At 40.8% G+C, this 15,216-nt stretch overlaps 1 protein-coding gene across 1 annotated transcript in view; it reads left to right on the top strand.

The window, feature by feature from the left end:
- The window catches only part of mrc2 (mannose receptor, C type 2), a 30,289-nt gene that overhangs the window by 1,294 nt on the left and 13,779 nt on the right, over positions 1 to 15,216 (top strand). Inside the window, exons 2-9 of the mRNA XM_044051056.1 lie at positions 6,725 to 7,129; positions 10,333 to 10,506; positions 10,997 to 11,161; positions 11,828 to 11,941; positions 12,132 to 12,275; positions 12,378 to 12,569; positions 13,191 to 13,345; positions 13,456 to 13,560. Coding sequence (XP_043906991.1) covers positions 6,725 to 7,129; positions 10,333 to 10,506; positions 10,997 to 11,161; positions 11,828 to 11,941; positions 12,132 to 12,275; positions 12,378 to 12,569; positions 13,191 to 13,345; positions 13,456 to 13,560 — 1,454 coding nt within the window. The remainder of the gene's footprint in view (positions 1 to 6,724; positions 7,130 to 10,332; positions 10,507 to 10,996; positions 11,162 to 11,827; positions 11,942 to 12,131; positions 12,276 to 12,377; positions 12,570 to 13,190; positions 13,346 to 13,455; positions 13,561 to 15,216) is intronic.

The following is a 15,216-nucleotide window of genomic DNA, read 5'->3' as shown; positions in this document are numbered from 1 at the left end:
ATTGGTTAATCGACAGATTCATTGATGATCAAAATAATTGTTATTTTGGAGCCCCTTGCCCAGGCTATCAGAGAGGAGACTGCTCTGGAGGGTATGTGGGAAGTGTCGAAAACAAAATTGTTCTATATGCGGACGACGTCCTTGTTACACTTAAAAATCCTGAATCTGGTATCCCATTGCTCATGAACATTCTGGAGAGGCATGGGAAATATTCTGGTTATACACTGAACGTGCAAAAAACCCAAGTCTTGACTGTTAATTTTGCACCTTCAAAGCAATTGATGTATAAGCACCAATTGAATTGGCACCAATCACAACTTAACAATTATATGATGTTAATTATAAACAGATACATAAGAAAATATATGACGTTAAAACCCAAACAATCAAAATGAATATTCTCCCACGGTTATTATACCTATGTTCAGCACTTCCAATAGAGGTTCCTGCAAAACAATTCAAATAGGGGGAAGGTTCATCTGGAACAATAACAGTATCTTGTATGTTGGTGTAACCCAGCCTAAAGATAGGTCAATATCTTTCCACCTAGCTACAGGTGGAAATATATTGACCTATCTTTAATGGAAATACCTATTCAGTCAGTTCTGGGTTGCCCTGGTACGTTTAATGATGTCCACCAGCTGCAAAATCAGTGTACTAGTTTCTCTCTTAAAATGTGGTCAGACGTGGTATCAGCTTCATAGAGAAATTGAATTGTTAAGCTGGCCTGCATTCCATCCACACTTCCCTCCAGCTTCACAGGACCATAAGTGCAAACAATGGACTAAGCGAGGAATCACCTCCTTCTGTAGGATAATAAAGAACGGAAACCTAAATGTTTTTGAGGACTTGCGTCAATCATAGGTTAGGTAAGGAAGATTTTTATTGTTACAGGTCTTTTTTTTTTTCTTTTTTTTTTAAATAATAAAGACCCCTAATTTAGCTGGACCTCCTTCATAGACGCATACGATTCTAAAAGTACTAAAGTTATCACTGGAAAACAATACAAAAGCTTTACGTTATTGAATAAAAACTCAGGTTATATTAGGCAGCGCTGGGAAAAAGAAGCTAGTGCAGGAATTCCAGAAGAAACGTGGCTTCAAATTTGGAAAAATCAATCCACTACTACAAACTCTTATTTCTGGCGTTACAAATATTAAGACTCTTCTATTCCAATGCGTGGATGTTTGTACTGTATACTGTACCTATGCTTTTCTTATTTGTTCCTACTTTCAAAATGTGTGTACTGGCATGCCCTCGCCCTCGTTTGTTTGTTTGTTTATGTGTTTCTTGTTTCATCTATAACAAAAATATAGTAAAATAAAAAAATCGTTATTTTGGTTTTAGTGCCACTTCATATAAGATAAGGTTAAAATAAGAATATGCAAGAATGCCATGAAATAAAATCAATACATAAATTGAAAAAAATACATTAAGATTATTAAGAGTCTCAGTTGTATTGCAGGGATTTGAATTTGTCCCTTTAACAGCTTTATTGTTTCTTTTCAATAAAAGAAACAAAATAAACATCTAAACTCAAAATCTTTCCATGTATATTTTCTAACTTCTAGTCAAAATATCTCATCACACTTAATGTAAGACAAATTCACCTAAAGTAAGATTTAAGTGAGATAAAGGAGTTTGTTTTTAGAGAGTGCATCTTGAATATCTTAAGTGGAACAGTCTTGAAAACGTCTTGTTTTGAGTCATATCTCAGATGAAACAAGCTTTTTTGACATGTCATAAGGTTTTTAAGCTGCTGTGTTATTTGTAAAAAGATGAATTGTCAAGAAATAGACTTAAAGGAAACAAATCTGCTTTATTGAAAACTGCATGGTCAACATGCCCAACTCACAACTCAAAATGCAGTGTGACTGTTTTTCTTACACTGCCTAATACGAGTCAGGAATGCTGACTTCAAGACATTTTGTCTCAAAATTTCAGTATCTAATCTAATTTCTAGAACAGTGTCACAATTATAGCTGATGCTACTTTTGAGGGGAAAATACTATTTTTGAGCATCACAAGCTTATTATGAGTCACAAAAACATCACAATACTAGTAAAATACAGCTCAAAATGAGTTTTCCCAGGTAATTTCAACATCACTTTTAAGGCTTAAAGGTCTTATTTCAAGAAATCTTACCAAGAGAATGTTCACTTGTTCCATTGGCAGATGTGTTTTGCTTATTACAAGCAAAAAATATCTTGTATAAATTTTGTTTGCTTGTTTAAAAAAGTGGCCTTTTTCCAGTGCATGATTAAAAAGAATCCCAGTCAAATGGAGCAAAGGAAAATGTGTATCTTGACATATGAAACATAGAGTGTAATTGCACACATGTGACAGATATTGACAATGGAAGGTGACAGGCTGTGCTGAGACAGAGTTACATTATTCCACATTGTTCTATGCTGGTGTTCTACAGTCTGATGTCAGAGCTTGTCACCTGGAAGTCAAAAGTTTTTCCAACTTCACTCTCCTGCCAGTGATTTTCCCGACTGCTCTCTGAGTGACTGGGAATATGAAGTCTAACAAAAAACAGAAATACACATCATTAAATCTCTACCTGGTTTTAATTGTGTGGACACCAGTCAGTCTTTCAAAAATAAGTATGTCTTTAAGTTATACTTAAATCTGACCACAACATTAATCTGGTCAGGATTAGATACTGTAAAATATCCCTAGGCACAGGCAGTAGTTATACAGATAGTGATGTTTTCTAAGTGTTAAAGTCACCGTACTGAATTGTTTGGTATCGTCATATTTGGCACAGCTATTTTTATGTTTGAGGGTTAGAGAGATTGATTATAGCTGGATTTATGCAGATTTTCACTCTCAGCCTTCAAGGTAATAGATTAGATCCTACATAATCTGATAATGTTTACTTAGAGGAAGAATTTGTTTGTTTTTAAAATGTCTGCCATCAAAGTCCCCTGAAAGTTGCTGGAGTTGCTTTTTCCTCCTTCGACCAAACGGATAAGAATCAATGACGTGTAGTCTCGGCGGAGTTGCCATGAGAACTCTTATTTTAATTTAGCCACCCACCAGAGTTTAAAAAAGTGAAATGTCGGCAGCAGCTCAGTGTTCTGTCATGAACTTTCTTGTAATATGAAACAAAAATGAGACTCAGGAACATGTATTGTCAGTAATGACACCCAGGATATTCCGTCCTGGTTCATGAGGAGCAGATGAGCAGTTGCATTTATTCAGGCATGAGTACAAAATGAAAGGCTGCTGTGATGACATCAAAACTCCAGCAGCCCCACATCTGTGGTGTTCTCGGTTCGCCCTATTGGGATGGACAATAAAACAATAACTTTTTGTGATGCATTTGAGACATAATCCAAGAGAGGTTCCGTTATCTCGCCATAATGTTTGCTCATAAGCACGTCTGTTTACTTCCCTGCTTATAAACAAACATTTAAAACCACGTTGAACTGCGTGGTTTCTTCGGCTTTCACTAATAAGCAGGAAAATCAATTGAATAATGATGTGTTATGTAACTTGATAATTGTCCGTCTGACTGTTACTGAGAAGTTTTACTGTTATAACATTTGCCCAGCTCAATAGTGGCCAGACGTGGATACTTTTTCCCACTGCTTTGATTGAGTGTTGCTCCTTATGAACTGCGTGTATAGACCTGCACTCTCGTTATCGCCGTTATACTGTGCCCACGTGTGGGACTGATGGAAAGTTACGACACTGTGTGCACTTATTCTCACTCACTGCTTTCTAAAATTTGATTTGCACTTCCGCTACGGTTCCAGTTCAGTCCGTTTCTGAGTGTAGCTGCAAAATGCAAATATGCCCTTTCCTCTCATCGCACCCCCCCTCTCGTTTCCCTCCTCTCCCATGCTTCTTGGATGAGGTAAAACTTATCCACAGTTTGGGTTGCTTCAGAGGCCAGACCACCATAAAACACCAAAGACACAAACATAGAGGGCTGGAATTTCCTGTCTTATTTGTTGGTTGCCATTTCATCACACTCACCCGCTTGTTTTTTTACTGTAAGAACACAATGTAATTTCATGGAAAATCCTGCTTGAGTTTAGATTCTTAGATTAGATAGAAAAGTGTTATTATCAGGCAGCAGTACTGAGCCACTCTCATCCACTCAACAGAAAACGTGTTATTGATTAGTCATCCACAGTCCCAAGTCTTGTCCTGAGTCCTGATCCAGCGGATGACAGTGTTGAGGAGGTGGAAGTTCTGGGAATATCTGCCTCTCTTGGCAGGTTCTGCCGGTTGTTCTTGGCCACAGGTTTCTTTCAGCCTCCTTGTCTCTTCAGCAGGAAACTGTCCTCAGTGTGGGGTGACAGGGCAAAAAAGAGGATGAGATCACAGCAGGAGAGCTGTTGTGGCTTAGCTTCCACAGAGCTCAGTGGCTTAAAGTTAATCTGGAATTCTGCACTCTCTCTCTCTTTTTTTCTTTTCCACATTAAACATCCCATCATGTTCTCTTCACAGAGTGGAATTAAAAGTCCCCTTTTCAATCTGATTCTTTGCTGTCTGGAACGTAATCCTCAAGGTTGTCGAGTGGCTCTGAGAGCTTTAAGCAGGAAACTCTCATATTGTCACCTATAGCTTATATTCAAATAGTGACGTAATGTGGGGTTTTTCTTTTTTACACAGACTCTGTGACCTATTTTCTAAAACTGAAAACTCTATTGACTTGCACCGGATATTGCACCTGGAGCTGAGATTGTTGTGACAGAGACATGAAGGCAAATTAGTATAAATCACAATACTGAGGGTTTATATAATCTCTACTGAGGGCCTCAGGGAGGATTTTTCAAGATGATAGAATTAGCAGATTAATCTTGTTGGATTTCTTTGTGTTCTGTGATCGTAAACTAAATATGCATTGTTTTTAAAGAGCCAGGCAGGCCAAACATTCAAAGTGAATATCAGGAGAATGGAGTGGTTGTGCTTGCAGATAGTTGAGAAGAGAAAACTTGAGAAGGTATTGATCTGGCAGAGGTCTGCGATGTTTTTGCCTTAAAGCATGTGACTCAATGGATTCGCCAGACTCTTGAATTTCCACAGAATTTTTTTTTTTGTCCACATTTTGTCCTGCTCTGGATTATGCTGCATTAATAGAAGTGACTAGTGTAACAGCCTCATAGAAACAAAGTCTCGTCACGGGAGCGACTGAGATCTGTGCCGATTGTTTTCTTTTTCTGGCTGTCCTAGAAAAAGGATTGGTGTCCCTTTGGTGAGGGAATCTTTCGAGATTCACACAATAAACTTGGCAGTATAAACAAGGCCCTCGGCTGCCTGTAAGTGAGAGATGAACAGCTTTATAAAAAGAACAGGGTGGTGATTATGTCTGATTATACTCAGACACTTTTAAAAACCTACTCTGAGCCGCTCTGCCACGAGGCCGTTACTGTGTTTGCCGCTCAACCGAATGAGCTAGCGCGGCTTCAGAGAAGCTCAACCACAGAGTGTGAGAAGAGGGGCGTGTCCGTCGCCTCCACCAGATTACAGGGAGGTTTTTATAGGGCCTTTTGATGAGACTCTATTGTCTCAGTTGTCCATAAAAGCAGCACAGGAGGTTGGAGTGTTTTAGCTGAGAGTTAGGAAATGAGGGATTGCCTCAGACTCAGAGTGGACTGAAATACCCACACAAGTTGTGTTTTTTAACCAAACGCACAGTGATCTTTCTCACTTACCCCATTTCCTGGCCTCTCACAGGAGCTGGCCAAGTAGGAATGTCTATGAGCTCTATGTTAATACTGTTTTTTTAGTAGGTTTTAATTTAGATTCACTCCTACACGTCGTTATTTTCTCCCCTCCTCACTCACAGTTACTACCACACACCAGTACCATCCAACACTGTGGAATTTTTTTTTGGATACCAATTTCTAAATCTTTCAAGAAAAAAGAAAGAAAAGAAAAACATGAGAGAAGGAAAACCACATCTTTTTTGGAGAAAGGGTGTTGGGTTTTGTTCCCGAAATTCCAGTCACTGCATCTGGCGTTCAGCCATTGCCATGGATGTGTTAAGTTCATCACTTTTTCTTTCTTTTCTTTTTTTCTCAGTAACTCTTTGTTTTTTGTTTTGGTAACATGTATGAGAATACTGTTGGCCTCTGTGGGTAACACCATGCTTGTCTATATAGCTCCTCAGAGGATTAAACTGCAGTAATGTCCATAAAGACATCAGTGTGCAGTTGAGAGAAATCTGCAGACTGGAACCAGATTCCCATTTTCCCCCCCCGAGGATCATAGCACTCTCAACAAATTAATCAAATTCAGACCTGTTAACATTGAGTTGCATGGTGTCAAATGTATGAACAAGTCACTCTGCATGTTCCCATTATGATATACATGTCATCATGTATTTGTCCACTGAACTGCAGTGAACAAGAACAGAGGCTATTTCAGGTTAAACGAGGTGAATTCTTGACATGTGGTTCATAGTGAAAAAGTCCAACCTTGCATTAAAAACATGTGCAACCACTTTTAGCAGCTTTATAGCGTGTCATTTCAATTACATCCTGTGGAGACCTCTGTCATATGCACAGGATTGTTAGAGGATTTGTGACGGTAATGTTTATTAGGCGGACACACCAGAGTCGAGCTAACCCGACACAACAGCCAGCAAACGAGATATCGACCCATTCCCTGACCTCCTCTCTTGTCACACGAGGTGCTAACATGGGACTCTGTTTTCATCAGTATTATCGACTGATGCCTCTGTTTCTCTCTCCCTGCACAGCGCCGCTGGACTCCGATGACTTTGCTTTCTTCCATGAGGGCGCCCAGGGTTGCCTGGGGGTGCGGGATCACTCCCTTGTCCTATCAAAGTCCTGTGAGGAAGACAGCCAGCGCTGGAAATGGGTGACCCGGGGACGCCTCTTCAACCTGGGCTCATCGCTGTGTCTGGGCTTGACCACTGGTAATTTCTCCTCCTCGACAGACAAGTCTCCTCTAGGTGTGTACACCTGTGACCGTGAGCCCCCCAGAATACGCTGGACCTGGAACTGTGGCCAGATGCTGGACAACCTCAACAACTACCTGCCCTCGCCGTCAATTTTGAACTCCTCTTCATCCCCCCTTCCTTCTAAGCTGAAATGGACTCTGCATGGTGGTTTACAGGACCTGTGTACTAAAGTATATGGAGGTAAGCAAAATCAGAGACCCACATGGCAAGGTTTAGTCATTCTTAACATAGCTACAATACAAAGAGTTTCTGACTCAATGAATTTTCAATCCATTAATCCAACATTTAGTAAAAAGGAAATATAGTAAACAAAACATAGAAGCACTTAACATACATGTTGAATATTTCCCAAAGGGAATATAAAGCCACCTATGGTCCTAGTTCGCCTCGGCACGGCATGGTTTAGGTTGGTTTTCCACTACAAAATAGTACCTACTCAACGTGGGCGGAGTCATCACTGCACGGCTGCATGAAACTGCCATGACTTTGTTTTACACGCACACATACACACAAAAACGAGTGACTAGTGACTTGTAAAGCAGTTGTTTTGAGTGTAACTGAATCATTACAATCAGTTCATTGAAAAGTACTTCCTCCATGACTGGAGCACAGACTCCGTTTGACACAGACACTGGGCTGAAATACAGCGGAAGGATTTGTGATACAGCTCGCTGGTCGCGATCAGCAGTGCTGTTGCTAAATACACCAGACTCCTCTGTTAAATATTGAGAATTTATTTAGATTTCCCTGGTAATTGTTGGAGATGAATTAACCCACGTTACAGTTCGGCATTGCTCAGCTTGATTCGTGGGTCAGATGTCTTGCTCGCCTCTTCCTGTGACGACACTCTGACCAATCAGTGGCCAGTAGTGTGGCGACTCGCCTAAGCTCACTTGGAACCACGCCACAGCAGGTACTAAAAAAAGTAGCAGGTACCAGGTACTATCGCTCACTTGCCGAGGCAAGGCGAGTCGAGCCAACGCAGTGGAAACGTGCCGTAAGTGTTTTCAATAACTGTGCAATTTAGTATTTTAATATATAAAACACTAAAGAAATACTAAAACAACAAATAAATAATGAGTAAACAGATACTGCATGCACTGGAAGATTCTGCATGAGGTTTGCAATACCACAATATCCCATTATTGATGATAGACAAGAAACAATTATGGAATAATGTGTGCTAATACATTAAATGGTGCTAATACCTGTAAGTCACGGGCTGTTTGCAGAGCAGCCATTTTGACCGGTCACAGTAGAAAAGTCTCAGGCGTAAATAATCAAATCAGTGATGGCTGAGCTCCGTTTAACTTCCTCCAGTTCCAGGTTGCATGCCGTTGTTAATGTGATCAACGCCTTTCCTGCTTAAACATGTCAGAAAGGCCGCTGTGCTCCAATCTCACCTCTGTCTTGTTCCCTTTAATGGACTGACACAGGTGTTTATATCAAGAGCGGTTGAGAAACTGACGTGTTTATGATCTCCTCGGCTCATTTTCTGTATTAACATTAGTGTGTACATTAATGCATGTGTGTTGACAATACACAATAAAAACACAAATGCTAAGACTGCAAATAGTCATTTTGTAGGTTTTGTAGTACTGTGAGGCTCCTGTGTGAATTATTACATAATACTATGTAATATTTCTGTAGTAGTTTCTCAGAAGGTACAACTGCAGACGTGGACTGGAGTTTCTGCAGCGAGTGAGCGAGAGAGGCATTACTTTGAGGAAGACATGTCCTCTCCTGCTACACTGCTGTGACACACTCTCAGAGGCTGTCTGCATGAGTCAGGACTAAACGGATGAGGCGGAATCTTTTTGTTGATGCATAGCGGTGAGCGCTGTTGCCTTGATCCTGGGTTCATGACTCTGTTGTTTTCCCGTATGGAAAACTGGAGTACATGTAGCTGTTGTGCTTCTGCCGTCCCTCCATCTGTCAGTGACATAAAGTGCATCGCTTCATGTGCAGCATGGGAATGTGACACGAAAACAAAACACAGCTATACTGACAAACTTGTGGAGAGTCGTGTGGAGCTGATGGAGTATTGTGCAAACTCATATCAATCAAAAAAATACATTTGCCAGCAACCTGATGAAACACACGCTATTCACTGTAAAGGATTCAGTTCATACACTCAATATCGTAATAATACAATTTCTTTTTGTCTTTTTGCCACGTTATTGAATTTGTGTGATTGTCCAGACAGCCCTTGTTGAAGGATCTGTCATCCTCCTGGCTGCAGCAATTGTCGAGCGGCTCCTTCAGTGCATGTTTTGCTGCCTCACTATGGCGGATAGACTTACCGTTGTGGGCACCACAGCTGCATCTGATCAAATGGACGCATGCAAACTCTCGCGCTGAGGGAAGTTTCTGGGACATGCGGCTGGCTGCCAGTCAGAAAGCCAAGGAAAACTTTGCTGGTGTTTGTAAACGCCGGTAAACACAGAGTCGTGCGCTGCCTTAAGTATATTTGTATTTATATAGTTTCACTGTAGATTAAATATAACCATGGTGGTTTGCAGCATGGGCTCATTTCCACCACCAGCACCATTCTTACCTGATCAAGTGTGGTGGTTGTTCAAACTGTGTCACGATGCTCAGACGAAGGCGTCCGTAGTCAACGCTGCAATTAAAACCACATCTACCATAAATATAAGACTGTAAAATCTCTCTATACCACCTTCTTCATTCTTCCTCTTTTACGGTTTGTTTTTGTGTATATAGGTGGGGTTGGTTATGTCGGGAAATGTTACTTTCATGCGCTGAACTTCACAAGTTTCTCTGTGAAGTCAGTGCGCTGCTGGAGAGGAATATTTCTGACATTAGTCAACCCGGGAAGCAGCTCGACTGTAGCCACACAGCCAGTCAGTGGTGGAGAACAGGGGAAGTCAAAAAAATCTTTCCTCCCTTATTTAACATGTCTGCCCTACTTTCCATTGGCCTAAAGTGTTTTGGTAACACTACAGATCGAGCCTCTCCCTCTTTCTCTCTCACTGTTGCCCTTTTCCTCACACCATACTGCACTGGTGAAAAGTAGAGATTCCTGTACAACAGTAGCTTCATAGTATTTTGTCAAACTGTCATTAAACAAACTGAGAAACCCATTAATAATCACTTAAAGATTCTGATTTACAATTGAATACTTAGAGTTCTGTTTTTTCTCCACAGCTGTTGGTTTTATTTTCATATTAAGTTCATGATTAAAAGATAATGACGTATTTATTTACCGCTCCATCTGTGGGCCAATGTTTGACTTTATTGTTTTGACTGGAATATCATCCCTTGTTTGATTGTACACCTCGTTGAGAAAACAGATTAAGAATTAATAACAAGACGACTCAGGCAGGGATTTAAAAGCCTTTCCTCTCTCTTTGCCCCGACAGAGATCTATACAATCCAGGGGAACTCTCACGGCCGCCCTTGCTACCTGCCCTTCATGTATGATGGAAAGTGGTTCCACAGCTGCACTAGTATCGGCCGTGAAGACGGTCATCTCTGGTGTGCCACCACCTTTGACTATGGCAAGGACGAGCGCTGGGGGTTTTGTCCTGTCAAGAGTAAGTGATCACTTTGAGGTGCATCTCTCAGCTCACTGGAAACATTACGAGCTTCACTATACAGTGTGTTTACATGCGATTTTAGTCAGACTAAGACAATAACCTGTTTTTTTAATGTCATGTTAGCACCTTAGTCCGACTAAGAGTAGCTCGATTTTAGTCGGACTACAGTGTTAACATGACAAAAAACAATTATTGTCATAGTCCGACTTAAATCATACTCAACATACCTCGATTATAGTCCGATTATTCCTGCATGTATGAGAGATACAGCACCACCTATGGAGGTGGAGTCAGACATACACGGCCGCATGTATACTTGGAAACAACAAGTTATCCAGTTGCCTGTCTTAGTCAGACTACTGCCTTAGCGTGATTACACTGTGCATGTAAACGTACTGTATAGTTTCTTCTCATCCATATGAGTTACATACCTCCTGTTTCCTCCCTGCTACCTTATCTGATCTAACTGACTCTTCATTTTTGTCAGGCAGTAACTGCGAGACATTCTGGGACACTGACCCACTGGCCGACAGCTGTTACCAGTTTAACTTCCAGGCTACGCTGTCATGGAGTGAGGCTCGGATCAGTTGCCAGCAGCAGGGGGCAGATCTGCTCAGCGTCACCAAGCTGCATGAGCAGACCTACATTAACGGTAAAGTTAACATCATTGACACAGTGCTGATGACCCTGATGTAGCAGGAAACTGTCATCGAGTGACTTACTCGTTCATAGTCACAAGCAGTAAAAAATAAGGACAAAGATGTACAGAAATATCACAGCTCTTAATTTAAATAGTCTCTTACTTAACGACGCGTACCACAATTCCCATACTGATCAAATTAAATTAGCATTCTTTGTCATCTAACAGAACTTGGTTACACAATTAATCAGAAATTGGCATATTAATGTTAGGGTTTTCACATTCACATCAAATTCCACTCACTTCTCCCAGAATCAGGGGTTATTTTAACCCTCATTTGTTGTTTTGGGGATTACAAAATGACCTTTGACAGAAAAAAGCTGTTCTTTTCCATTTTAAGCTTCAATTTATTTAAGCCTGCTTATAGCAAACATAAAAGTCACGAAATTCACTGATGGGATGGAGTTTGCTGTGCAGCATGATGTCACACACAAGCAAAACTGTCTATTTCAATTCAGGAATACTCTATTTTTATTCAGTTGCTGTTGCTGTTCCTCCACAATATCCTGTTATTTCACTCTGTCGGACAGGGTAAAATAATAAGCAATAAAATACAGATGGTATGTTCTTGTGTTATATTTAATAGGTTTTGAGGAAGGTGTTGTCTTACTGGTTTAGGTTTATTGACTGGCTACAGTGCAGCTCTGTGGATTGGCCTCAATGACTTGGACGTCAACGGGGGCTGGCAGTGGGCCGACTCCTCACCACTGAAATATCTTAACTGGGAGCAAGGTTAGTCCATAAAAACAGAATCAACCCTTTCTAATCTCTCTGATGTTTTGTTCAAACAAACACCTGGCAGCCTTCCAATGCAGCCACAGTCTTCTCTTCTCGACAACCAGAGGTTTCTCGGGTTAAGTGCTTTGAACAAGGGCACTTTGCTGTTGTTGATGCTCTCTTTATGTCTGACTCTCATCCTCAGACCAACCGAACCACGCTGAGGAGGAGAACTGTGCCGTGATCAGGACAGAGTCATCAGGTCGTTGGCAAAGTCGCGATTGTTCCGTTGCTCTGCCTTATGTTTGTAAGAAGAGGCCCAATGCAACCCTGGACCCCTTTACTACAGGTCAGTGTGTTGGCATTAAAGCTGAGCGCAGCAGTTACGGTCCTACCACTCTGCCAAGGAGGTCCACCTGTTTGATCAGTTTTTTTTTGTTTGCTCCTACAGATTCATGGACTGATGATAAGAAATATGAATGTGATGTGGGCTGGCAGTCTTTCCAGGCTGGCTGCTACAAACTGACCTCGGAGAAGACTGACTGGCACACAGCTCGGAAAACCTGTCAGAAGGTGGAAGCCAACCTGGTCAGCATCCACACTCTTCCTGAGCTGGAGTTCATCATACGCAACTTGAAGAGAGGTGATTTTTCTTCTTATATTGCTTTGCAATAAAAACCCGGGAATTGATTTAAATCCTGACATGTCACATTCACCCTTTACTTTGTCTGTTTGTTCCCTATTTCCAACCACGTTGAATGTTTTAACCTATTGCCTGTTTTCTGAATTCTACACATGTGCTACCACCAGACGTTGAAAATTAAGTCTATCAGAGTAGGGCAGGGTATTTTGATGTTTGATTTTGTTCTGCATAAATGTAGAGGGAACTCAGATCAAGCAGTCATTCAAGTGATGTTGAAGAAAAGTGGGTTCACAGAGTCCACATTCAGATCTATCACAACACTAAGAAATATGTTGGGTTTTTTCTATTCCAAACGATTCAGTTGTGCAATATTTCGATCAAAATATCTTCATTAACAGCACATTAAATAAGGAATAAAGTATTTGAGGTCATGGAGTTGCTCCAACTATGTTATTAAATCTCGGGGAAAATGTGAAAATCTCATATTAAAGCTCCAGTGTGCAGTCGTGAATGACGTGAATGACGATGGCATTTGAAAGTTACACACTATAGCTTTAAGACTGAGTCATAATCTTAAATTTTCTTTCATAACCAGTATGTACTATCCGTTTCTTCTTTCAGACATTGACCAACTATGGGTTGGGCTTCATGACACTGAAATGCAGATGGACTTCCAATGGACTGACCACTCACCCGTCACCTTCACCTTCTGGCATCCATATGAACCCAACAACTTCCGCAACACGCAAGAAGATTGCGTCTCCATGTGGGGACCTGTGAGTGACCTTCGTCACCTCACAGTTAAGTAAATTCTCCTCCGTGCGTATATATTTAACAGCTGTGCTGTCTCTCTTTCTGTTTGTTTCTTACTTACTAACATGTGCAGGAAGGCCGCTGGGATGACAGCCCTTGTAATTTGACGCTGCCCTCCATCTGTAAGAAACCAGGAACAAATGGTGATGGGAAGCCACAGCACCAGGACTGCAAACAAGTAAGTCTCTCTTTCTTTCTTTGGATTTGCCGCTCCGTACAACGTCTCCACACTCTTATTCCAGCTGCTCACAGTATGTCGTGTCACAGTGAGCTCGACTGCAGCCATTCCCTCACCTTTGACCCCGTTACCCAGAGCTGTCCTCCGTCTCTCATTCTTCCTCTGGCCCACAAGTCTGGCCCCCAGTCTGTAACTGTAATATAAATGACTCCCTTAAGACTTAAGACTAACAAGCTGACTAGACAATCTCCGCTCTGGACACACAAACGCAACAGACATTCTTTTTTTTGTAAATGTAAACACAAACCACATTATACACAAAACGTACATTCAGGCTGCTGTAGAGATATGACGACGCGAGATGTCGGTCTCCATAGAGCTGGGGTGTCAAACTCAAATGACCTGGGGTCCAATGAGCATCTAGTCTGGTCAAGAGGGGGTCAGCCAAAAAAAACAACTTTTCAGTAGTGGGTGGGCAATATGAGCTTCAAATGAAATGAAATCACAATGAAGATAGGCTTTCAAAGTAAAAGTGTTGTTGTTTTGATACAGAATGATGTGTACTTCACAATAACAACATATTTATGATGCAAAATAAATCTATTAATATTAAATATTAAGTAAATAATTACATCAACTGGACAACTGGAATTAAATCGTCAAACAATCTTATATGTATGTCATTTCATGTCGAGTATAATACATTTAATTATGCAGTAGTTTCAACTGAATGTCTTATTGTTACTTTTATAAAAATATTGCTTGCAAATAAATGTAGTATTATATTCTCTCTATATTCGATGAGCTCTGTGTTTTCATTAGAACATGAGATAAAGTGGTAAGCCACATGTAAACCATGTGGGGGGCCACAGACCACCAGTTTGACACCTCTGCTATAGAGCAAGGCTCATGGCTGAAGTACACATAAAAGGCTTATTATACACTAATGCAAACATGCAATATTACACACAGACACTGATTTCAAATGCTTGTATTCTTATTTTTAACAACTGAGGCTCATTTTTGAATAAGGGGGAGACTCTACTGGTTGCAAACATATACAAAATAAAGATGTAATGTTCTGGTTTGCAGCTTAAAGGTAATCAGGAAGTTAGAATATACTGAATAGCCACCATGGGGTGACGACATTGGCCGCAACACAAGAGTTTGAATTGAAGAAAATGAGCCTTCAAATAAAAAATAAGGCTAAAAAGCTAGTAAAGGATTGTGCATCCCTAGAAAGCGAATACAAAAAATGGATAAAGTCTTACGGTTTCCTTCCTGAAGCCAACTCTAAATTAATGGTATACTCAGCAGCCACCAGGGGGCAACTCCACTGGTTGCAAAACAATGAATGACTGAATGTATGGGGAAATGAGCCCTCTCACTTCATTTATAATGTCTCAATCACTAGTTGTAGGCATGCAAATTATGCACCCATTTAGAGAAAGTGAGTGCCTGGTAACATCTGTGAATTTCCAGTTGCAAAACCTCAGCATGGCAAAAATTGCAAATCTCGGTCTCAAAAAGTACTCTGCGTAAAAATCTATGGAGAAATGAGCCTGCTTCCTACTTGATTGACATCATTCACAACATTTTCCTTTCAGGTGTTCTTCAATAGAATGATATATATTCTGATTGACATCCGATGAAGCT

This window comes from Solea senegalensis, linkage group LG19 (assembly GCF_019176455.1).
Source record: "Solea senegalensis isolate Sse05_10M linkage group LG19, IFAPA_SoseM_1, whole genome shotgun sequence".
Taxonomy (NCBI): Eukaryota; Metazoa; Chordata; class Actinopteri; order Pleuronectiformes; family Soleidae; genus Solea; species Solea senegalensis.
The sequence above is the reverse complement of the archived record's forward strand: the minus strand, read 5'-3'. Positions and strand labels throughout refer to the sequence as shown.